Genomic DNA, 24859 nt, shown 5'->3' with positions numbered 1-24859 from the left:
CCATTCCCGCTCCACTTGGTGCTGGCTCTTCTGGGCTGCCTACTCAGCCTGCAGCTGCTGACAGAGGCATTTGATGGGCATCAGCTCCCCAATCATGGCCTGGGCACCAGTCAAATCCTGCTGAAAGGCTTTTCCTGCAAGGCTCCTTCCCGAGGGCCTCCTTGCGCTTGGCCAGAGTGCTCAGCTCCTTCTTCTGGGCCTGAGGAGCCCTGCAGCTTCTCCCCATGCTTCTGGGCCTTGGCCTTCATGACAGAGCACCTCTCTGCTGCCTGGGAGGTGGCCGTGGCCATCTTAGACTGGAGCAGCCTCCAGTTTCTTGCTCTTCTCCTTACTTTCCGCCTCCACCTCCAGCAGCTGCAGGTGCGTACAGGACACTGCCTTCTGCAGGCTATTCCTTCATCCACATCATTTATAAGGATGTTGAACAAAACAGGTCCAGGACAGATGCCTGAGGCGCTCCACTGGTCACCCTCTCCAAGAGGATGAGGGAGCATTCACAAGCACTCTTTGGGTCAGATCCAGACCACCTTGTAGTGACCATGTGATGTTGGAATTGAGAGTCTTGGGGAAGGGAAAAGCTGTACAGACTCAGGACTTCAGGAAGGCAAACTGTGACCAGCTTATGCGAGGCTGTGCAGAAACCCTTAAGGAGAAGGGGGCTCAAGAGGGGCAGGAGCTTCCCACAGGGCCCTTCCGACTCTATGGTTCTGGGTTCAGGGCGGGAGGGCCGCGCAGGGCATTGTGGGAAGCGCGCCCCGTTCGTGCCTCCTTCTAGGACTGTTATGAAGGCATCGCCTTAGACGTCCCCGCGCATGCGCGTCAAACCCGCAGCCCTTCGCCTTAGGCTCCTCCCCCCCACCCGGCGGCGTCATCTGCGGGGCCCAATTGGCGAGGAACCTGCCGACGTCACGAGGCGGCCGCGCTCCTCGCCCCTCCCCTTTTCTCCATGCGTCGACGCCAGGTGGCGTCAGAGGTCCGCGCTCGGCCCTTGGGCGACGTCACAGTCCCGCGCCCGGAGGCGGGCCTGCGCGGAGGGGCCAGGGGGCGGGGCGCGTTGCGCCGCCGTCGCCCGCGTGACGCCACCCGGGCGCGCCCGTCCGCCCCTCCTTCCCGGCCCGGCCCGGTCCTGTCTCTTCCCCTCCCCCCGGGATGGCGCCGCGGCTGCAGCTGGAGAAGGCGGCCTGGCGCTGGGCCGAGACGGTGCCGCCCGAGGAGGTGGCGCAGGAGCACGTCGAGGCGGCCTATCGCGTCGGCCTGGAGCCCTGTCAGCGCGGCGCCTGCAGGTGGGAGCGGGCTGTGGTGGCGGGAGAGGGCCTCGCGCAAGCCCTGCCCGCCCGCTCGCCCGCTCTGGGGGAAGCCCCTCTCGGCCAGGCAGCGGCCCCAGGGCTGGGCTGTTCCCCAGGCCACCTCGAAAGAAAGAAGGGTGCGACCGTCTAGTGAAAGGATTGCAATGAAGTGGTCTGCAAGCATCTTTTCTGGGATCGCGAATGCTGCTTCGTGGCCTGGCTTTCTTGGGTTTTTATAGTTGTCCTTTTTGAACTGGAAAGCAGCACATAAATTAGCTGCTTACATGAAATAATAGTGTTTGGCTGGTGAAGTTTTCAGCAGAATGGTGGGAGTGCTCGGTGGAGACCCAGCAGGGCTTCAGAACAGACAAGGGAACACTTTTTTATGTGCATGTTGAAGTTTCTGACACTCTGGGTTGTAGGCAGGGTGTGCTGGGGCGGGGCTTAGTGAGGGCTGCGCTGCCTTCTCCTGAGGCAGAAGGAAGGTAGGGCTTGCCCTCACTGCAGCCTTGTTCCACTTACTTTTCCCCATGGGAATGAATATCAACAATCATTGCCTTTTGTGGAAGGCAGTATTAGGGACACGAGGGGCGGGGAAACCCTGCCTCCCCCTCCCCAGCCAGTAACACCAGTCACTGCAAGTGAGCACTGTGCATTCCTGCAGACTTTGTTGCAGGTTTGGATTATTGATCATGCTGGAGGGCAGTGTTTGGCTCTGCAGATGCACAAATTCGCTCTTCCTCTCTGTCTGTGGGGAGTTTGTGCAGAGTCTTCTGACAACACAGCACGGCAGGGCTCTGCCCCCCAACTTGGCAGTGGAGGAGGCCATAGCTTTAAAAGAAGAGCAGCAGAGGGGCTGGATGTGGCCTCTTGGTCTGTCATGTTAGCCCCACAGCCTCACTTAATAAGCTGTGTGAATGCAGTCAGTAACGAGGAGGCACTGGGGAAGGTGATGATGGGGGTTGACAAAGTGGACATAGGGATATACTGGATTGACCTTGCTCCTCTTGCTTTTGTAGAAGAAACTGTCGAGGAAACCCAAACTGCTTGGTGGGGATCGGCGAGCACATTTGGCTGGGAGAAATCGATGAGAACAGCTTTCACAATATTGATGATCCAAACTTTGAGCGGAGAAAAAAGGTATACTTATGTGAACTCCTGGTATAAGGACTTGGGCCTTTGTGTCATCTTCAGAGCCTCTCTGTGGAATTCTTTTTCTAAAGTGGCCTTTCTAAAAGTGCTGCTCTGACAGTCTGGAAGAACAACACTCTTACCAGGATGCCATCAGGATTTTTGAAATGTTTATTGTTTTAATCTATATTGTTGAGCTGTTTTAATCTATCTATTATTCCATTTGATGTACGTTGCCTAGAGCCTGGCCTGAATTGGGGTTGGGTGATTAAACAAGTCTAAATAATCAACATTATCAACAACTTTATTTTGAAGTTTGCATCTGAGTTTTAACATAAGGAAGAGTGAATTTGCCTTGATTCTGCTAAGATGTGACCATGCCGGTTCTTGTGCCCCCTTGGATAAGTGGCTTCATGCTTCCTGGAAGCTTCTATCTCCAGTTCTTCTTGCATGGCAGTTACAAAGTGGCAGTTGGGCAAGGACTGGTAGAAAAATAATGGTCATTTTGTGTTGTTTTGCGAGAGAGAATTAGGATCCCCAAAGATGCAAAATTGACAGCTGAGAACCCTCTGGAAGATTAGAGGTGCTCAAAAACCTTTCTGCAAACTTCATGCTGACCTGTTACAGCCTCCTTCTCCTACCAAGGGCAGCTACGCTGGCTGAGTGTAGTGCATTAAGGGTGCAGAGTGTCCCTAGAGAGAGATGGGGCTGTGGCTCAGCATTAGAGTGCTTGCTTTGGGTGCAGAACGTCCCAGGTTCGGTTACTGGCATTCTTTGATCTCAGATCAGACTTGCTGTGTCTGAGACCTGGAAAGGAGATCATACTTGGCTAGCTGGACCAGTGATCTGATTTAGTATGAGGCTGGGTCTTACGTTCTGCAGTTGTTTCCTCCCCCCCCCCCCTTCTTAGGGGGTTATCAACCCAATCCAGACATACGTGGTGGCCGGCCGCTTGGGCGTGGGCGGATCTACAGCGACGCTCGTTGGCTTCCAAAGGGGAGATGTTACGCCACGCTTGGAGGGGGAAGAGCGGCCCGACGAGCGAGAGAGAACCCATCGCCATGGTGATTCTGCCCAGGCGCACACCATTGGCCCGCTGCCAAGGCGGGGCCGGGGGAGGCACAGGCTCGCACGGGACCATGGGATTGGCCAGCCCGTTGCACATGACTGGGCAGAGGCATGCGCGGACAAGCAGGAAGTGCCAAGTGCAGGAGTTCACTGTTCTAGACAGTGGCTGGAATGTGTGTCTGGGAGTGGCCAGACTAAGTCCAAAAGACACCCCCTGGAGCCCCCCTGCTATATGCAAGGAACACCTCCCCTGGGGGCCGCAGAACTCAAGAGTGCGAGCCGCTGGGCATGCATCCACTTCAGCGGCCCCCCCCCCCCCACACAAGTGCCCAGTGCACAACAGCCCTGTGCGGTCGGGTAGGCCCTCAGCCCAAGCAGGCTGAGGGGCAGCACCCCCCTCCCCTGTCCAGCCATGTGGAGGGCAGCGTGGTGGCTCATAGCCCAACCTCCCCAAAAGAACCAATTCTGCCCACCCTCCCAGGCATTCCCTCGGAGAGGCCACTAACAGAGGAGGGGGGTTGCCCTGGAAACGTGCAGCAGATGTCAAGCAGGAGAGACAACAGAGGGCACAGCTCAGACTTTATTTTTCTGTAACAGAGTGCAACAGTCTCCCTGGAGCACGCTGGGCAGTCTCGCCATGGGTGGGGCTCCATTCCGAGCGGCAGGCAGAAGCAGCTGGGAGAGTGGGGGGGGGGGGGTGGAGCAAAACACGCGGAAGCCTCTGTGTTGGAATCCCACCTGCAAAACGGAGACAGAGATCAAGAGCACCTGCAGGGGCGGCAGCTGGAAGAGCAGGCTGCATTTCAGCCGGGTGCTCTCTTAAAGGGACAGTCTCTGACCCCCGTCCCCCATGCCCTTCCAGGGGTTGGGAATGTGGCAGAGGGCAGACCAAGGAAAGGGAGCAGGCAGCAGCGCAGGGGAGTGGGCTCAGCAAATGCCCCCTGCTGGAGCCCACTGCTGGGTTCAAGTGCCAGAGACACTCGAACACTGAGCGGTCGTGAGTGAAGGGAGGGGGAGGATGGGGGGGGGGCGGACAGTGGAACTTACCCAGCCATGGGCGACAGTCCTCGCATGTAGAGCCTCCGGAAGCCCAGAACCTGTGGAGACCTGGAAACAAGAGCAGTTAGCCCCAGGGGAGAGACCTCGCTCTCCCCCGCGCGAGTCAAAGATACCACGTGGTGCAAAACCCATCACCAACGTGCCTGCCTGTCCCTCACGCTAAGTCTGTATGGCTGGGAGCTCGCCGGCAGAGCTTCCCGCCACGCGCTCCTCTCCCTAACAACTGAGTTGTGTGAGACAGAGCAGAAGTATTTCTAGGAGGGGGGGCACGATTGGGCACCGGAGAGGGGGCTTGTCAGGCCGAGGCACAAGGGGATTGGTGAGGCAATCACGCCGCTCCCTAAGGGGTTTGCGAGCTTCTGCAGCAGCAGAGGTGACCTTTGTTTTTGGTTTCAACGAGTGCCTATGGGACACACCACTGTTTTTGCAGGCATAACATTGCGCCTCTCACCCACGTAACTCCCCTCCACTGTGACGGAGTCGGTCGTACATCGGCGCAAACCCCTCCTGCACCCACGTAGCAGGTCATCTGGTCCCAAAAGACTCCCCCCTCCCCTCTGGATTGTGCTGTATGTGTTGGAATCTCTTACGTTTCTTCTCTTTCTACCAGAATGCCTTTGTGGGCCTCACAAACCTGGGAGCCACCTGCTACGTCAATACTTTTCTGCAGATGTGGTTCTTGAATCTGGAGCTCCGGCAGGCACTTTACTTGTGTCCAGTCGCTCGCCCTGTGCCTGTGGCAGCAGAGGGTGCTCCAGCAAACAAAGGTCAGTAGAAAGTTGACTTTCTCTCTCCTTCGCAGAGCTGTGTGGGCCGGAAGTGCTGTCCTGGTGCTGCCACTGCGCTCTGTAGGGGGCTTCCCAGCTCATGTTGTGTGTTGCCCTCGCACCGGGAGGAAGGGAAGAAGCTCTTCTTGTTTCAACAGATGGTGGCAGAGTCCAAGAGAGACCTGCTGAAGGTCATTCATGCAGTGAGTTCCTCTTGGGGCTTTCAGGACCCAGAGCCAAAGGACACCTGTCCCATTTGCTCAGTACTGTTGTATTTGGTCGCTTAGAATTGCACAGGTCATGAATTCTGCAACCATCAGTCAGTGTTTCAGTAGGGTTGTAAATAAATGCTTTATAAACCAAACTACTCTGCTTGTATTGTTAAAGATGAATGTGTGTCATGGTAGATTTGCCACTTGAGGAAGTCTTTTGCCTTTTGGTAGATTATGAGCCTCAGACCATTTGTGAACACCTCCAGTACTTGTTCGCTTTGCTGCAGAACAGTAGAAGACGCTACATCGATCCATCAGGGTTTGTTAAAGCACTGGGTTTGGACACAGGTCAGCAACAGGTAATGTTTGGGGAGGGGTGTTTTGTCTGTCTTTGGAAAGCCAGTCCATCAAACAAAAGTGGAAATAACTCGGATTTGTAGAGTTTGTTGGGGGTTACCCAGAAGGAATAAGTCAGTGGGCAGCCCCTTTCCTAGGGGTTTGCATCCTGCCTCCTGAACCAGAGAGCAAGTCCCAAAGCCATAGCTGAAGCATGGGATTGGGGGGATGGCACTGTTCTTTCTTAAACCTGTGAAGAAGGAATGGGGACTGAAGAAGCAAACTTGAATCTGTGTTGCGATTTGTTTCTGTGTTTTCTGTTTCGATTCACTTAACCCTGCCTTTGTAACATTTGTGTTCTTCCTAGGACGCTCAGGAATTCTCAAAACTGTTCATGTCTCTGCTAGAAGATACTTTGTCTGCACAAAAAAACCCAGACGTGCGGAACATAGTTCAGAAGCAGTTCTGTGGAGAGTACGCCTATGTCACAGTGTAGGTCTTGATGCAGACGTCTTCCCCGTTGTGAATTTTTCCAAGTAGCAGTGTCCCCATTTCCCTCACTCTGCTCTTCTGACTTTTTATTTCTTTTCTTAGTTGCAATCAGTGTGGCAGAGAATCCAAACTGATATCCAAGTTTTATGAGCTTGAGTTAAACATCCAGGGACACAAGCAGTTGTCGGACTGCATAACGGAATTTTTGAAGGTATCTGTTCCCCTTGACAGGTTCATGCTTCTCAGTCTTATGGGGTTTTCTTGTGTTTAGTGTGATGTTTGCGCTGTGATCCTGTTCAGTTGCTGAGTGTTGTTGGGGCATCAGCCAAGGCTGCCGGGTGGTCAGCTGGCTGCTCAGACTTGCTTTTCTCTTGCTTTCAAATGACCTCTTGTTGGCTTCTCCTGGCCTGCTAGCTAGAAGCAGAAGGCCAGTGCTGTGAGGCATTCCTGCTGCTCTGATTGATTAAGGAATCCCCCATATGTTAGAGAGCACAGTAAGATGCAGGACTGTTCCTTGAGCTCTTTGCTGAAAGGCTCTGGGCCTCCCGCTGTCAGCTGGTGCTTGCCTTTGGCAGATCCACTGGTGTCCCTCCCTGCAGCGGAGCTGGGCCTGAGCCTGCAAGAGTCTATTTGGACATGGGCTGCGCTTGAGTATACTGTAAAAAGGCATCTCTGTCTTTAAGCCCTAAATTGGGGGCCAGGTGACTCCCATGGCAAGCTGTTGTGCTTAGGAGAAAGTGGCTGTATCCTGGAAGGTGTGGAAACGCTTGTGCTGACCTTGCCTCTCGGCTTCCCCACTCAGGAAGAGAAGCTGGAAGGGGACAACCGCTATTTCTGCGAGACCTGCCAGAGCAAGCAGAATGCCACCCGCAGAATCCGCCTCCTCAGCCTTCCCGGCACCCTCAACCTGCAGCTCATGCGCTTCGTCTTTGACAGGCAAGTTGTCTCTCGCTACAGCACTGGGGGAGGGGTGTCACTCCATCTGCTCTGGCCTGTTGCACAGAGAGAGGCCTGTTGAGCTGGGAGGTGTCTGAGTGAGCGTGATAGCCGGTGTTCCAGAAGGAAAAGCCTTGTCATGACCCTTGACTTAGCAGAGCCGAAAGCACAAGCTCTTTCCTGAAAGGCTACCTGGGGCACACCAAGAATGTGGTTAGGGAAACAAGACAGATCTGCTTCAGGGGTGTGGGGGGGCGTGGAGTGATTGTGACCCCGATCTCTGCTGCTAGCATCGGGCTGCTTCCAAGCTCTGCTGTGTGTTGCCCAATCAAACACTTTTTCCCCTGCTTGTGCCATTAGGCAAACAGGCCACAAGAAAAAACTTAACACCTACATTGAGTTCTCAGAACTGCTGGACATGGGCCCCTTCATGGAAGACAAAGGTGAGCTGTCTGTGACACGGACCCTTCTCTGTACCAGAGGCATCCAGAGTCTGTTCTGGGAACAAATGGTACAGCTGGGTTGCGTGTGTGTGTGTGGACTGGCTTGATCAATTCTTTCTTCCTCTTCTGGGATTAGGTGTGCTGTCACAAAAACAGCTGCTGAGGCAGCGGGCCAGGGGGAGAAGTGGAGGGGCGTTTCCTGTTGCCGTGGTCACGGGGCACGTTCTAGCGGGCCATCTGCTGTCTTTCAGCCGGGGCCTCTGAATACGAGCTGAGTGCGATTCTCATCCACCGAGGTGTCAGCGCTTATTCTGGCCACTACATTGCTCATGTGAAAGACCCCCAGACAGGGGAATGGTACAGATTTAACGATGAGGAGATTGAGAAGATGGACCCCAAGAAGCTGCAGCTGGGGGCAGAAGAAGACTTAGGTGAGTCCCTTCTGTCATGGGGCAGAGCCATCCACAGTGCAGCGCGTGTCTGTGACCTCTCCTCCTCCGGGATGCAGACCCTGATGGGCCCAGCTCTTGCCTCATTGTTCTGGACACAAGCCTGGCTGTGAGGTTTCCTTCCCTTGTGCTCTCCAGCGTTCTGTGGATAGAAATGGGAGGAGAGAAGGCTTGCAAGAGTTCTGTTCTCCGGCCAGCCACCACCCATAGCATGCTGCTGAAAGGGGTGCTTTGCCTGCAGCGCTCTCTGCCCAGGCGGTCTGCAACAAACTGACCTAAAAGCTCTGATAGCGTTAAAGGTATAAACATCCGTAGTGTGCAGAAGGGGGGCGCAGTGGGCTGCCAGGTCCCCCCCACCCATGCAGGCACATATGTTGCCATGTGCTATCTGATTATGCAATTTTTTTTCAAAGATGTGGGTGGTGGACTTGCTGCCCCCTTGAATCTTGGTTCCCAGCTAGGGAAGTGGTGATTTCCGGGGGAGGGGGGGGGGTTCGTGGAGATAATTTGGAGTCTTTCTGATTCATGTTTAACTATTTAAAATTACTAGAACTTAAACAACATTAGCCAAAGAAGGCAATGCAGCCGTGTGCGGAGTCTTGGGGCTTGTTCGTGCTTCCTGCCTTGCATGGAGCTTGTCTTACAGGGCTGCTTTCAAGCACACCAGCTCCGACTGCTGGGGATGAACAGAGACCACATTTACACATGTGGGGCAGAAAATCTCCCACAGAGAAATGCATCCCCACATCACTGCTCCTAGCCCTGGAAGCGCTGGGTGGTGTGGACTGCAGCAAACGCAGTCATCCGGGTGTGCCTGTGATGTGGTGAGGAAGCAGGTGGGAAGATGCAGGGACAGCAGCAGCACTCAGGCAGGGGTGCTCTGGCCTTTGGAGTGTCCTGCCAGGGCCTCTGGGGTGGGGAGAGGAGGAGACAGTTGCATCCAGCCAGGAATGCAGCACTGGAGAGGGACAGGCAGAGAGCGGATGCTGAGGCCTCGGGTGCGGGTCTCCTGAGCGGTGTGTTTGGCTTCAGCTGTTCCCAGAAAGCAGTGGGGTCTTGGCTTTGTGCAGAGTCGCTCTTAGCTGAGTCAGAACAGCAGCCCCTTCTGCTGGCTTCGGAGGGAATTTGTGGAGAAGGAATTTCCAAGCCGTGAAATGACTGAGGCCCTGGATCCAGACGACTGGCGGGGCAGCTTTGCTGGGTCCTGTGCCCCTTGAGGACTAAAAAGCGGAGTGGGCTGCAGTGCCTGATGTCCCAGCCAGCTTTGCAGTCTCCTCTGGCAATGTGCCCCCCCACCCCCCCAGATGGCAGGATGAGACTGGGCAATTGGGAAGAAGCAATTCCTGACTGCCACGTTTAAATGCTGGACTTGGAAAATTGGTATATTTCATTTCTCTCCTCTCTGCTTCTATATATAAGAATACATACTTTTCAATTTTTAACTGTTTTGCATTTTTTTTCTTCTGTACATGGATGGTGTAATGACTGTAATAAAAATGACTGACTCTGCCTTTCTAAACGGAGTCCAGATTTCCAAGCATGTTTCTTGCTTTTGCTTTTGTTCTCCACCAGAGCCTTCTAAAGCTCAGTCTCGGAAGCCCAAATGTGGGAAGGGGGTTTATCGCTCCCGGAATGCCTACATGTTGGTGTACCGGCTGCAGACCCGGGAGAAATCGCTCACGGTTGACATTCCAGGTAAGGCGGCTTTTTCTAGGCCAAGTTCTTACCTGGTTTTCCTCCTTTCCCCTGTGTGTGTGAGAATGTGAGGAGGTTGTGCATGTAGGTGCATCCACTGTGGCCAACGTGGGCTAAAGAGTGCTCCTGAGCCCACCTGCCCCCTGCCTCTATGGCAGCTTGGTTTAGTGAAGAATTGCACGCACAGGGGAACCGGTGATGCTGGTGGGGGCAGCTTTCTCTAGAGGAGGCATAGGAAGGGGTGTGTGCTGGAAAGGTAGTTATGCCAGAAGCCCCCACACGAAAGCAGGCATTGGACTGCCCTGGCGAGTGTTGCGGGGGGTGATGTGTGGGGTGAGACCGCCCAGGGCTGTCGATCAGCAGGGTGCTCTGGTGTCACCTTGTGCCTTTTCTCCCCCGCAGCTTTCTTGCAAGAGCTGGTGGAGCGGGATAACAGCAAGTTTGAGGAGTGGTGCAGCGAAATGGCCGAGATGCGCAAGCAGAGCGTGGCCAGGGGCAGGGTCAAGCACGAGGAGGTGAAGGAGCTCTACCAGAGGTTACCCGCTAAAGCTGGTCTGTAAGATCTTCCTTTCGTGCACATCTTGCAGTAGGGCTTGCTTAAAGCGGGGGGGGGGGGGGTTGTGGTAGAGGGTCTTCAGGGGAGGGGGCTCCTCCAAAGCCCATGGAGGATTGCATTGGGGAGCTGCCTCTGCAGTCGCTCCCTCCTTGGCCTGGAAGGGGGGATGGTCTTGCCTGATTCCAGCAGCTGGTGGGGAACCACTCTCTGCCCCGTCCCCCGCCTGCCTCCTCGGGTAGAGCTTTCAAGGGCCTCGTGCTACAAGCCCCGGCAGTGCCTTGCAGGGAGCCCCATGACAGAGCTGTGCCCCAAGCCCTCCGTGGCCCGCCTGGAGGCCCCTCTTGCTCTTGGCTCTCCTGCTAGGTGAGGGGGGGCCCTTCCAGGGGTACCCTTACCTGGGCCCCAAGAAGACAAGGTTGCTGGCTTGTGGGGCCACAACTCAGCCTTGCTGCAGGGGATCAGCAAGTGGTTCCTTTGTGGATAACCCTGAACTCCCTTTTAGGGAAGCGGGGTGGGCTGGGGCTAGTTTCCCAGGGCGAATGTGCCGTTCATTCAGCCTCTTCCCTCGTGGCAGGGGAATCTTCTGCAGGCTGATGGGTATTTGTTTGCTTAACTTTGGAGGTGGGGGGGGGCGGTGTGTGTGTTTTTTTGGGGGGGGGGGATGATCACAATCCACGTGGGCCACAGTCTGGCTTTGGTGGTTGAGTGGGGGGAGCCCGCTGTTGGCACTGAGCCTGCTGCCCCGCTGCCCTCCTCCTAGGGTGCCCCTACGACTTTGTGTCTCTGGAGTGGCTGCAGCAGTGGCTGGACGAGTCCACGCCCCCCAAGCCCATTGACAACACGGCCTGCTTGTGCTCCCACGGCAAGCTGCACCCGGACAAAATCCCAGCCGTCAAGAGGGTCTCCAAGGACGTGGCTGACTGTTTTTACCAGCGATACGGAGGAGGGCCCAGGCTGACGGGTGAGCAGAGGCTGACGGGGCTGCTTTTCTGACCCTTGGGGCTAAGAGTGCTGGGGAATCAAACCCGGATACAGTATTGAAATTACCGAATGGGAAAAGATTTGGAAAGAAAATTTGAAATTGACAAAATCTGCTTTATTTAAAGAAAATTTGTACAAATTGATTTATTGCTGGTATTATACCCCAGATAAACTGTCCAGAGCATATCCAGAGGTTTCAAATAAATGTTGGAAGTGTAACAAAACGAAAGGTTCTCTATTCCACATATGGTGGCTCTGTGATAGGGCAAAGAAATATTGGATTCAGGTGTCCGTATGGATTCAAAAGATATTAAAAAAACAAATCCCCCATCTACCCAAACTTTACTTATTAAATGTCTGTAAAATTGATGTGTCCAAATCGGAAAAAAAAGTTCTGCTCCATATACTAACTATTGCCAGAATTCTGTACACCAGATATTGGAAGACCTATAATATTCCAAATAGGAATGAGTTTATAGTTAAATTAATGGAGACTGTAGAAATGGATCTCTTAACCATGAGGTTAAGAGATGGTAATATTATGGAATGTAATGATACTTGGAAATCGGTGTACGAATGGGTGGAACATTTAAGATTTGAATAGATAGAATAACATATAAGTGTTAGAAAGTTATCTATACGTTCCTTTGTAAATGGTGGTGGGTATGTTGAATTCTCTGAGTATGTATGTTTGGTTATGTTATATGTTGTATGTATAATATAATAAAACAACTTATTTTTCTGGGGGGAAAAAAGAGTGGTGGGGGCAGACAGTCAGTGGGGAGCCCTAAGACCCAGGGGAGGGGTGCCTGCATTGTAGGCACAGCTGATGAAGAGGCTGAATGGGGAAGTGCTGCCTGCCCCCCCCCCCCCCATTCCCTCCCAAAAGGTCCTCTCAGTTGCGCAGGGAGAAATTCCCTTTTTGGTTGCCCTCCAAGTGGTCAAGAGCGAGTCCACCGTTCACTGTGCCGCTTGCACTCAGAATTGCGCCTGGTTCCTTCCCCCCTCCCTTTCCCGTGTCTGCCTGCTGCCGTTCTCAAGGCTGGCTCTGGAGATCTCAGCTGATAAGCGGAGAAGTGTTGATTCATGAAGCCGTTGCTCCCCAAGACCCCCCCCCCCACAAACACACACACACCTTTCTCCTTTCTCGCCCCCTCCCTTTCTTCTAGGAGCTGCCAGCCTCTGAGTTTGGGGAGCAGGAAGAGAGGAGGGAACACCTGTTTGCTGCCAGGGCAGGGGGAGAAGTTCCTGGGTTCCTGCAGAGAGGGTGTTGGGGAGGGGCAAGGATGCCAGGAGAGGAAAGTGGCACTGCTAGAGGGACGCGGGGTGCCAGGAGAAGACCGTAGTGGTTGCAGCTCCAGCATGCAGTCCTGGGCACTGGGAGGCTTTGCTGGAAGTGATGATCCTTTGCCCCTCTTCCTGCCCCCCCCCAGTGAAAGCGCTTTGCCGAGAGTGCGTGGTGGAGAGATGCCGGGTGCTGCGCCTGAAGAACCAGCTCAACGAGGACTATAAAGCAGTTGCCAACTTGCTGAAAGGACCAGTCCAAGGGTACGCAGGCGCTCCGAGGAGGCAGGTGGGGCTGGCGATGGCAGCGTGCTTGGAGCCTCCCTGCTGTGAGTTCTTGTCTCCCCCTCTCCGCAGTGACGATGAAGGCTTCTGGGTCGGCAAGTCCTCCTTGCGGAGCTGGCGGCAGCTGGCGCTGGAGCTGCTGGACACGCCGGAGGAGGACGCGGACCAGAGCAACGGCAACATGAACGGCGACGCAAAGAGCAAAGGTAGCCCTTGGCTGTCATTACCCCCGCTGGGTTTGCCCTGCGGCAGCCTCTCTGCTCCTGGGGAGGGAGGAAGGGGCGGTTCCTCAGTGGAAGAGGCGGGGGCGGGCTCTCCTTCCTGGGAGGCCATCTGGCAGCAATGAGGACCCTGCGAATTTAGGGGGAGGTGATAATTGGGAGTTCCCTGCATGGTGCAGGGGGCTGGACGAGATGACCCTGGAGGTCCCTTCCAACTCTAGGATTCTGTGAAGGAGTACGTGCTGTGGGTGCTGAGAACTTCTCTGAGCAGCATTTTGTTTGCTGTGTGTCCCTCGCTTTGTGTTCAAATGATCGGCACAGAGGCCTACAAGCCTCTCTCTCCAGCCCCCCTGCGGGGTGAATCAGTTTTGCCTGGTTCCCAGGACAAAACCAGTTTCTGCAAACGGGGAGAGGGAGGGGGGAATTGTCAGGGCTTTTTCTTTGCCTGCAAGTTCCTCAGCCTAAAATCCAGGCTACTCGTCGGCTGAGGTGTGTTAGGAGACTGGCTTGTCACTGTGTCCCACCTTGCCTGTTCTCCAGATGAAGCCAGCCCTGAAAAGCAAGAGGAAGAAGACCTGAAGTTCAACGAGGACATCCTCTGCCCCCATGGTGAGGGGTGGGGCTGGCACACCTGTAAAGGGTGTGTGTGTGTGTGTGTCCTCCCTTTGTGTTGTGGTTCAAGGAGAAGGAGGGTGATGTGAAAAGAGCCCATGGGGTTTGGCATGTCCTGTATCCAGGATGGCAAAGGCGGCTGAGGCAGCTCCATCCTTGCAGGATCCTGTCATGCCTTCTCTACGGGATTTGCTCAGCGGGAAAGCTTGGTTTTTCCTCCGGAGGCTCCATCTGTGGCTCAGCTGTGTGATGGCCACGTTCCTTGCTGAGGCATCTGTTGCCTGCTGAGATGTTCTGCCTTGACTAGGAGTTCCTTGCAGCATTATGACCTTGGAGGCAAAGCAGAATTCCATCCGGGCCCGCTAGCTGAAAAGGCGCTTGCTGACCTAGTTGGTATGCGGGCTCAGGGCCTCTCTGCTGCTGCTGGACCGGAACGATGCCAGAAACTGTTTGGAGGTAGTGGCTCTTTGCGTCTCTTTTCATGGGAAATGAGCGCGACCTGGGAAGCGGAGGCAGTGCCCAAAGCTTAGTCAGTCATCCAAGGAGGGGCCAGGAAATGAGGAAGCAGACTTCTCTGAGGGCAGCAGTGTTGCCCTAGAAGGGAATCTCTTGGGTGGAGGCTTGGCAGCTTGCAGCTCCCAAGGAATGTAAGGAGGGTTGAGGAATTGCCTCACCCCCAAAGGAAGAGAGGTGTGGAGAGGCCAGGGTCCTGGGGGTCTGTGGCTATGGCAAGCCAGGGAGATCCTCTTTCTGTGTTAGCCGATGACCTTTAATTGCCCAAGGCGCAGTGAGGTTGTGTGCATGTGCAATCGCACATGCATGTCATTGCTTTGCCCTGAGGGAGTCTGTGTGCTCTTCTTGAGCAGTTGCAGCTTCTGAAGCCAGGCTTCTCCCAGCATGACACACTGCTCACTGCCTGAATGGTGCCTCATGCAGCCAAGAAAGGGGAAACAAAGCACATTGCTTCAGCTAATTGCTGGCTGTGTTATAATTGGCCTGTAACCATAGAGTTTGCACAGAAAGGAACTGTGTTAAAATAGCAGGCCTCTCCAGATGTCTCCACGTACTGGCCTAGCTGCAAATTATTTATGCAGATCAGGCTTTTTGCTTCAGTCAGCGCTGCGTGCTGTACAGCTGATGCAGTCCTGGGCCTGCCTTTTAATTGGGGGCCCAGGGCCTTCCTCCTGGAGCTGGGGATGCTGTTGCTTGGGAAGGACAAGGAGCTCTGTGCTCAGAGTAACCCCCAAGGGCACAGTCCCCTCCTCAGGCAGCGCCTCTCTCGTGTGTGAAGAGTGTCCTCTCCTTGGTAACTTAGGGAGGGGTTTTGTTGTCTTACTGCATGAAGATCTTCTAGAAGAAGACGGTCATAGATTTATACCCTGCCCTTCTCTCTGAATCAGGAGTCTCAGAGCGGCTTACAATCTCCTATATCTTCCTCCCCCACAACAGACACCCTGTGAGGTGGGTGGGGCTGAGAGAACTCTCCCAGAAGCTGTCCTTTCAAGGACAACTCCTGCGAGAGCTATGGCTGACCCAAGGCCATTGCAGCAGATGCAGCTGCAGCTGCAGGTGGAGGAGTGGGGAATCAAACCTGGTTCTCCCAGATAAGAGTCTGCTCACTTCACCACTATGGCTGACCCAAGGCCATTCCAGCAGCTGCAAGTGGAGGAGTGGGAAATCAAACCCAGTTCTCCCAGATAAGAGTCCGCTCACTTCACCACTATGGCTGACCCAAGGCCATTCCAGCAGCTGCAAGTGGAGGAGTGGGGAATCGAACCCAGTTCTCCCAGATAAGAGTCTGCTCACTTCACCACTATGGCTGACCCAAGGCCATTCCAGCTGCTGCAAGTGGAGGAGGGGGGAATCGAACCCAGTTCTCCCAGATAAGAGTCTGCTCACTTCACCACTATGGCTGACCCAAGGCCATTCCAGCAGCTGCAAGTGGAGGAGTGGGGAATCAAACCCGGTTCTCCCAGATAAGAGTCTGCTCACTTAACCACTATGGCTGCCCCAAGGCCATTCCAGCAGCTGCAAGTGGAGGAGTGGGGATTCTGGGAATCAAGCCCGGTTCTCCCAGATAAGAGTCTGCTCACTTCACCACTACACCAGACTGGCTCTCTAGAGCCCCTCAAGATATCTGACCTTAAAGGGGTGGGGGGAGGGGGGGTGCTTGCTTAGCCCTCTGGTGGTTTTGATAAGGGGACACTGAGGCAGACACCTCGCTTTCCTTGTGGAGTTCCTTTGTTCGTTCGTGCAGGGTTGAAGAGATGGCTCACACGCCCTCCTCTCAGCCCGTTCTGGTGCTCTTTGGCAAGAATCCCATGTCCTTGGAAACGCAGCAACTAGTTCGTCAAGAGCTGATCAATAAACCTGCCCATCTGGCCCCTGTTCCTTCTGAAACTGCCATGTATGGAGTGCTACTCTTTGACCCTGAAGGCTGGGAGCTGGGAAGGGACAGGAAGGGAGGTGGCCTTAAGGAGTGGCATTACGCTAGCCGTTGACCCAGGAGTGCTTTCTTTCAGGGCTTCTGTGGGCTTCCTCCCGACAGAACCTGGTTATAAATGCAGAGACATCATCATGGATGCTCACAGGGGGGTCGTGTGAAAAAGCGGTGCCCATTTGGAGACCTCGCTGTCCTTCCCTTCTGCTGTTTGCTGGGCTCAGAAAGAACTTGAAGGTGGCGGCAGCTGAGCTCGGTCTGCCTCGCTCTGGCCTCCGTGAGCAGTGGGCGCTGGCTCCGCTCATCCACAAGGCCTCTGGTTGTGGCGGGTCTTGTTCTGTTCACCTCAGCCAGCTCCAGTGGAGCTCCTCTGCTCTCTTTCCGTGCAGGCAACCTCTGTATATCCGAGAATGAAAGGAGGGTCATTTCCAAGGAAGCCTGGAAGAAGCTCCACTGCTATTTCCGGAGTGCCCCGGAGTTCCCCACCAGCCAAGACTCCTGCTCCCAGTGCAAGGTGCCTGGACAGACGGGTGTGCTGGGCCTGAGGGGGAGAAGGAGAAGGCAGGCAGCTTGCAGGGCACTTCTTACAGGGCTGGGTGTTCTGCCACTGGGAGGGCAACAGTGGACGGGGTGTTTCAAGGTGAAGGCACGTCACCTGGTGGATTTCACTGGCCGCCTTGTTGAGGGGGAGGCCATCAGTGGCGCCTCGTGTGGAGGTGGCTAGACCCATCCTGCGGGGGGTGGGGTGGCCCTGTGGATGCCCCCTGGGCTCACCTTGCCATTTCTGCTTCAGCTTTGTCAGATCTTCTTTTCTTTTGGGAAGCCGCAGAGGGCTGCATATTGGCTCAATCAGTTTTGTTTGGGGGGCTTCTCCCCCCCCCTGCACTGTATGACTGCTGCAAGGAGTGGGCGAGACAGGAGTGATCTCTCTTTGTGGCTCTCTGTCTGTCCTTCTGTCTGTGCTCGCAGATCCTGGAGCGGGAGGGTGAGGAAAACGAGGCCCTCCACAAGATGATGGCCAGTGAGCAGAAGGCTGCTCTCCCCAACCTCTTCCAGGACAAGAGCAGGCCGTGCCTGAGCAGCTGGCCAGAGGTAGGAGGAGCAGGGAAGGAGAGGCTGACTGTCCCAGATGTTTTAGCAGTCCTGCTGTGAGCCCCCAAGAGAGCCTTTGAGCCGCGGCTGCTGGAGGGATTGTGCTCGTGGGGCAGGCAGCCCCCATGTGGTTCTCTAGAACCAGCCTGGCTGGCAGTCAAGCAGTAACCACTGAGTTCTGGAGAGCAGGTGGGAGTGCCTGCGCATACCTGCCCCCAGGGCTTCTTCCAGTAGAAAATGCCCAGCAGGGACTCATTTGCATATTAGGCCACACCCCCTGATGCCAGCCAGCTGCGTCCCTGCCTGTACCCAAGCTCCCCAAGCAGTGGGCTGGGGATTAGGGAGCCCAGCCAGCCAAGTGAATGGGTGGGGCAGGGCTGCCAGCTGGAGCAGGCACAGCCCCTGGGGGTCACGTGAGCCCCTCAGCCTGCCCCCAAGTCAGGCTGGTGCCGCTTGAGGCCCACGGCAGGCTCCGGGGGGTTGAGCTGAACTGCAGCTCTCTTGGGTGAACGCCGCTAATTCATACACACAATTTCTGTTCAGGATGTATGAAGGAGAAGTTTCCTCCCACAGCTCTATGGCCTTGGGTGCTCGGAAACAAAAATTAAAAAATTTTCAATAACAAATTTGGGCTCCCCCCACCCCTACCAGTGGATGAAGGGTGGGCTCAGAGGAAGCTGGCAGCTGGGAACTTGGCAAGCCTCCTTTTGTCCCGGTGGAACACCTTGGCAGACACCACAGGATTTCCCAGCTCTTAAGAGCCATCATTTGAGCTGGCTTATAAAAGTTCAGCTCTTCTGGTACGGAGCTGTTCCCGCACCATTCTCAGCTCATTTTCCCTAGCCAGTCAATGGAAGTCAAAATGGTTAAGTGTGCCACCATTGTATATTCCATAAGAATCTCTGTTCACTCTGTCAGCCAGTCCAATCCAGGAAGCTCCGTCAAATGTTACGCATCCCTTCTGCTTTCAGGTAATTCCAATGAAAACACTCTTAGAGCAGCCACATCCTGTGCTCTGGCCTGTTGAATAAGGAGGCGTCTGGTCCAATTTTTTGTTAGTTAAGGTCATATCGTGGGAACTAGATTAGCAAGGCGATGAAATTTGACTGGATGTACAGATTTCCTTTGTCTGTTGCTGACTACCTTCTTGTTTGATCTGGAACCCTAATGAAATGAAGCAAAGTAGAAGTCATCGGGGGGCTGTTCTTGAACCAAGATCTCACTTCCCTGTGCGTTGCCTTCTCAGGAGGTGGAGGAACTCTACATCGTCTCAAAGTTCTTTGTGGAAGAGTGGAGGAAGTTTGTGAGGTAACTGGGCTCGCTTGCCAGCTCCGCTCTCAGGTCGCAAACACGAGGGGGAGGGGGGAGCACTCTCACATATCCCGTTGATGCTCAGCCAAATGCTGCTGCATGCTTTGCTCACTCCCCTGGAAGTCGTCTGGGAAAGAGCATTGCCACAACCCCCTGCTCTCTCTCTCCCCCACCCCCAGGAGGCCCACGCGGTGCAGCCCCGTCTCGTCGGTGGGCAACCGGGATCTCCTCTGCCCGCACGGGGGCCTGATGTTCACCTTTGCTTCCATGACCAAAGAAGACTCTAAACTGTGAGCTGCTTCTTGGTGCTCCATGAGAGGGGGTGGGGGGTCGTAGCACACAGGACCGGTTCTGCTGGGAGGGCAGTCGGAGTGCCTGACGGGGGGGCAGCCGCCCTCTCCAGCCCAGCATTCTGGGGGTGATGCAGGTGGAGGAGCAGCTGAGGGTTCCAGTGGGGCTGTAGTGGAAGAGCCCTGGAGGGTGGGCTGGGGGGGCCGGCATGGCCATTCAGAGTCAGCCAGCGTCCTGCTTCTTTGCACAGTATAGCTGTGATATGGCCCAGCGAGTGGGGAAAGATCCAAAAGCTCTTTGTGGTGGACCATGCCATCAGAGTCATCCGGAGGCGCCCGGCAGAGGCAGGCCTGGACACTCCGCTCTACATCACGGAGCCAGGTGAGTGAAGGGGGGAGGGGGCGGGGGGGGGGGGCCTTGGTCACAGGCAGAAGCACCCCTTGGGTTCCAGGATCGTTTCCTTCTAAGGAGACTTGTCTGCCTCACAGCTGCTCAGGTTCATCACCCCGAGAGCAGGTTGGGGACAAGGTGTGAACGGCACAAGCCCCATAAGAGCAAGAGGTTGCTCTGGAGGGGAGGGGAAGGGGGGGTGCTCAGGTCTTGGGTGCTGGCTGGGCAGAGGCCTTTTTCTGCTTGTGGATTGTGTGCCGTTCATTCCCTTGGAAGATTTCTGCCCAAGGCTCCTGGTCCAAAGCAGGAAGGCCTGTGGCCAGTGGGGGAGGGGGGAATAAAGAGGGTGGGGGAGAAGCCCAAGCACAGCAGGCCACCCAACCCCGCAGGATTTGAGGGGGGAGGATGATGGCAGGAGAGCAGCGGTGGGGGATGGGGATGAGCATCCACAAGGAAAGCTGGGGGCTAGGGCGGGGGGGGCCATGGTGGGGTGCGAAAGACTGCTGGTGGAGTATTTGCCTCCTCGTGCTTATCCCCCCCCCCCCAGAGCTGTGCTCGGACTGCCGTGAAGGGCTGTTGTGCCAGCAGCAGCGAGACCTGCGGGAGTACGCCCAGGCCACCATCTACGTGCGCAAAGTGGTGGACAACACCAAGGTAGCCCCCTCCTCCTGGGCCCTGCAGCCTCCATAGGGCATGGTGGTCACTGCCATGCTGGGGACATCTCCGCTCTCGGTCAGAGGGCCTGCCTCGCAGGGAGGGAGACACCTGTGTCTTGGGGCGGGGAGGAGGCATGGACTGGAGCTAGTCACGGCAAGAGTACAGGAATAGCTTCAGACGTGAGCTTGGGAGGGGGCAGGCTTTGGTGGACTCAGGAGAGGGCCAGGAGCTGGCTGTTGGGCGGCCGAGCCATTTGCCGCTTCTCCTGTTCCATTAAGGCTGAGCTCCTGGGAGGGAGGGAAGGGGGGGCGCAGGCTGCTAAGAGGCTTTGTGTTCCGAGGGCTTTTAAGAACCCCTCCTTCAGCGAGCATGCATTAGTAGCAGGCCTGGCCCTTCAATCAAGGAGGAAGCCTCCATTTCCCCAAGCAGGGTTTGAATTATGGCTGCTCCTCGAGATCAGAGGGAGCCCCGCGTTGTCTCGGGCTTGTCCTTGTGCCACGGACTGCTGCTCAGGGAGGTGGGCGCTGAGGGAATGCAGGGCCTGGAGCTGCTGGGGGCACTCTCCCCCAAACAGTCCCAAGGGCTCCCCACCAGCTACTTCCCTGAGGGATAGCCCCTCCCTGCTGGCGAGGCACCGAGGCGAAGGGGCTGCAGACCAGCTGAAAGGGCTTGGTGTGGGAAGGTCAGGCAGTTCTGTCGAGGGAGGCTTTGCAGAGGCTCCTGCTTCAGTGGGAAGATGGCAGGGGAGGCACCTGCAGGGGGCTGGCCTGAGAGAGCCAGGGGAAGAGCTGTGCTTGGATCAGGGCCATGCCCTCTGAAGGCTCTTGGAGGAGGGGGAATCGCAAATCTCCATCAATAAGTGCAAGGACAGGAAGCATGTGGGAGAATGAGTGGCATGAGGTTTTCTCTTGGGGCAAGGCCCTGAAGCATCCGTGTTTTATGCATCCCAATTTATCTCAGCCCTTTCCTGCCCCTTGCCACCCTCCCAGGTGAGCAGCCTGGACCAGGAGACAGCGCCAGGTAGCCCTCCTCCCACCTGTGGGTCCTCTCCTGGCCACAGGGCCTCCTCCAGACCCAGCTCACGGGGGTGTTTTTCTGCACCAGGTCATGAAGGACTCTGCACCAGAGCTCAACGTCAGCAGCTCCGAAGCAGAAGAGGAGCGGGAGGAGGCCAGGCTGGAAGGGGAGCAAGACCCAGATTTTAACCAGGTACTTTTGGGGTTCTTTGTTTTGGCTCCTGCCATTCGGCACATGAGCTTTCACTTTCTTCTCTTTCATTGGCCTGGAACAGCTGACCATAAAAGGGGCACAGGATTAGAGCAGCTTGCAGTTCACAGGGGACTGTCTTGACCTTTACAGTTCACAGTGAGTTCCTGGCAGCGCTGAAGGCAAAATGCAGCCTGAGGTATTAGCCTGGGCTTGCAGTTAAAAAGGTCCCCTGAGCAACATACGGCACTCCCTGCCGGTGGCCATTGCCCTGGGCGGCAACAAAGGATCAGCCAGGTCGGGGGGGGGGGGGGGCAAAGGCAGTGACGCAGAAGAGCTAGGCGGGACCTCCAGAGTTGCCTCCCTCAGGACACCACTTGCTCGGGGCCTGCAGGGGGGAGGCCATGAGAGCTGGTGCAGTGTAGCAGTTAGAGTGCTGGAACTGGGAGACCCCCGTTCAAATCCCCACTCAACCCTGGAAGGGCCAGCCACGCCCGCAGCCTCACCTACCTCACAGGGCTGTTGGAGGGTAAAATGGAGGGGGGGAGGATGTCAGGAGGGAGGCAGGTGAGAAGGAAGGGAGGGAAGCATAAAGCCGTGCCCTGCCGTGGGCTCCCTCCCTGGTGGCCGCTCCTTGCCCAGTAAGAAGTGGGGCCTGACCCTCTCATGTGAAGAGCCTAGAGGCCAGTGGTGTATTGGAAGCGTGGAGTGTCTTTCTGCTGGCCAACTGGCTACCAGCGCCTCTTCCCTCCAGACTCGCCATTGGCCTTGGTGACTGGAGGGGGTTTGCTTTTGGAGTCTCTCAAGCCCCCTCCTGCTTCCAGGCCAACAGCAACCCCAAGCGGCAGAAAGTGTCGCATCCAAACTACGCTGCCTACCAAAAGCAGGGGATCCGGCGAAGCACGCGGCACAGGAAGGTGCGTGGGGAGAAAGCTCTGCTGGTGTCTGCAAACCAAACCCTGAAAGATCTGAAAATCCAGGTGAGTGAGAGGCCTCGCTGGAGCTGGCAAAAAGCCTCTTCTCCTCTCTGTGGGTCATGGGTGTGAATCCTGCTTAAAACTCCTTTCTCCTGTGGCAAAGGTGCACCTGGTACCAGCAGAGGGGACTGCGGGGAGGGCTGGAGCTGAAGGGGCAGCCCAGGAGCTGGCGGGAAGAGAACGGGTGGCTCTTTAAGCGTTGCTGAGCAAAGAAATGCAGAGGCTGGCCTGGGGCGCTTCTTCTGGGAGCCCTGCTGCTCTTGCCGCATTCTGCGCATCCAGCAATGTCCCGGCCTTGACCTGATTCTAAAATAAAGAAGCGCTTTGGGTGGGTGGGCAGAATTGTTACCAGTTGTTTGTGCTGCATGCTCCTCCTCCCCTCCCCTCCCCCCGGGCCATTGTTTGCCGCCCCCTCCCCACCCAGGGTGTCCCTTGTCTCTTGTCTGGCCCAGATCATGCACGCCTTCTCGGTGGCCCCTTTCGACCAGAACTTGTCCATGGAGGGGACGACGCTCACAGAGGACTCTGCCACTCTGGGCAGCCTTGGAGTCACCCCGGAGTCGGTCGTCTTGCTGAAGGTAGTGGGGCGAGGGAGGGGGATGCGTGGCCTGCCTCTGGGATCCAGGCTGGTCTAACAGAATCTCACCTAAGCTCCCAATAAGGAAGGCTCCGGAGAACAGTCGCTCTGTAAGGCCTCTTATTGGCCTTGGACTGCTCTGGCTCCCAATGCCAGGAGATGTCGTGGAGTCACTTCTGCTTGATCAGCCGCCTGCCTCAGCGGAAGGAACGTCCTGCTTCCCTTTGGCTGAGCCGGGCCGCTTTGGACCCCAAATGCCCCACCTGGCAAAGGGGAGCTGGTGGGGGGGCTGTCAGCCCAGGCAGATTAGATTTCGCCCAAGGGGGCCTCCTTCCTTCCTTCCTTCCTTCCTTCCTTCCTTCCTTCCTTCCTTCCTTCCTTCCTTCCTTCCTTCCTTCCTTCCTTCCTTCCTTCCTTCCTTCCTTCCTTCCTTCCTTCCTTCCGCTTCCCCTTGGAGACGGGCTCACTCTGCCAGCTGCTTCTGCATATAGGCTACCTTTTCCTTTGCAGGCTGACGAACCTGTTGTGGATTACGCAGCGATAGATGACGTTATGCAAGGTAACCAGAATCACCCCCGATCCCGGCTCCCCCTCCTCCCACCCCTCTTAGCTTTTGTGGGGTGGCTGAAGGGTGAGAGGTGGTCTGGGATGGGCTCCAGGTGGGATGGGCAGCCCCTCCTCGCCAAGAGCCTATTCTGATGGGGGTGCCTTTCTTTCCAGTGTGTATGCCTGAGGAAGGCTTTAAAGGTAAGTGTCTCTCCTTCCTCCCTCTCCCCCCCGCCCCCACTGGGTCTCAGCTACCCCCAAGTGGCATCATCACCAGCAGCCTCTTCCTTCCTCCGCAGGGACTGGTCTCCTTGGGCATTAAAGGCCCAGCAGGGGGGCGTTTTGGACACAGTTGGGCATTCCAGAAACGAGGGACCCACGCCAAGCCGGTTGTTGTTCAGCATTTGTGAAGGCACAGCTCCCTCCCTCCCTCCCCCTCCGCTGAAGGACTGGCCCAAACGGGCCCTGCTGCAAGATGGCGGGCCTTTCCGGAGGGAGCAGGTCAGGTTTTCGATCTGGCAAATGAAAGGCGGAAACTTCCACAGCTGTGAGGGATCAGTCGCTCCGTGGCTGTCCCCCTGCTCTCTTCCCAGCAGATGCCTCTTCCACATAGCCTCCCTTGGGCTTTGGGGGTTCACACGGGCTGCCCCCATCCGCCTGTGCTGGTTGTGGAGTCCTGCCTTGGAGACTGGCCCACCCCCAGGAGTGAAAGCCATGGCCTGCCGACAGCAGCCTTCCACTAGGAACTCCCAGAGGGCTGGGGGGGGGGGGGGGGGTCAGGCGTGCCACGCCCCTCTTGGCGGTGACACAGCCAGCCTGCTGCGAGAGGGCCTCCTGCCTTTGCAGATGGACTTAATTGGGGAGGGCTGGGCTGGGGCTGGCTGAATGGGCCTCTGGCTCCCACTGGCTTCCTTGGGATCTGGCACTGGAGAGGGCACGGCTGCGCGCCCTCCCCCCCTCCGTTCTTCATCCGTGGCCATCAGCAGCATCTCCAGAAGGGCTTCTGCTTCATCTTGCTGAGTGCGCCCACATTTCACACCGGTGCAGTCTTGTCTCGTTTTGTAGGAGGCGGGCTCTCTTGCGGCTGTCATCGTTCGAGTGAGGACGGGGGACACAGAGTCGGGAGGGGGGAGCCAGCAAAGTCAGTGAGGCGGGCAGGGCTGGTGGGGGGAGGGGGGAGTTTCCTTCTTTCCTTTGGGAGTATCTTAGTGACCCAGTGGCCAGCCGTGATGGGTCTTCTCAAGGTGGGAAATGGAGCGGAACCATTTTTCTTCTTCCCTGCAGTCCTGGAGTCCGGTAATAATTCTGCCTCCCATTCTAAGTGCTCCATGAAGCAGTCTGTCTTGCTCTCCTTCCTGCACAGCCCAGCCTGAAAGGAGTGCATTCATTGTCACGGGGCAGCAGCCACGCCTGGGTGCACAGCCTCCCCCCGCCCCTCCCCGGGGTCTTCATATTTCAGTTTTGTTTTGTTTTTCGGGTTTCCAGAGTCCTCCTGGAGGGAAAAGTGTGTCTTTGTTTCCTGGGAAGAAGCTCCATTATCGTGGGTGGGTGGGCGCGTA

At 56.1% G+C, this 24859-nt stretch overlaps 1 protein-coding gene across 1 annotated transcript; it reads left to right on the top strand.

Annotated features, from left to right (window-relative positions):
• The first annotated feature begins 1141 nt into the window (after positions 1–1141).
• Positions 1142–23748, top strand: USP48 (ubiquitin specific peptidase 48). Its single transcript, XM_060259157.1, has 27 exons — positions 1142–1283; positions 2306–2426; positions 5155–5311; positions 5755–5882; positions 6227–6351; positions 6454–6562; positions 7154–7287; positions 7648–7730; positions 7982–8161; positions 9752–9874; positions 10277–10426; positions 11191–11391; positions 12845–12959; positions 13053–13186; positions 13742–13810; positions 16643–16767; positions 17223–17345; positions 18592–18653; positions 18836–18946; positions 19198–19328; positions 19885–19991; positions 21099–21203; positions 22025–22180; positions 22630–22755; positions 23265–23313; positions 23475–23501; positions 23600–23748. The coding sequence occupies exons 1-27, from the start codon at positions 1150–1152 to the stop codon at positions 23620–23622; spliced, it is 3108 nt and encodes a 1035-aa protein (XP_060115140.1). The 5' UTR covers positions 1142–1149; the 3' UTR covers positions 23623–23748.
• Positions 23749–24859: the final 1111 nt, after the last annotated feature.

This window comes from Heteronotia binoei, chromosome 18, assembly GCF_032191835.1.
Source record: "Heteronotia binoei isolate CCM8104 ecotype False Entrance Well chromosome 18, APGP_CSIRO_Hbin_v1, whole genome shotgun sequence".
Taxonomy (NCBI): Eukaryota; Metazoa; Chordata; class Lepidosauria; order Squamata; family Gekkonidae; genus Heteronotia; species Heteronotia binoei.
Note: the sequence above shows the minus strand (reverse complement) of the source record. Positions and strands in the feature narration are given on the sequence as shown.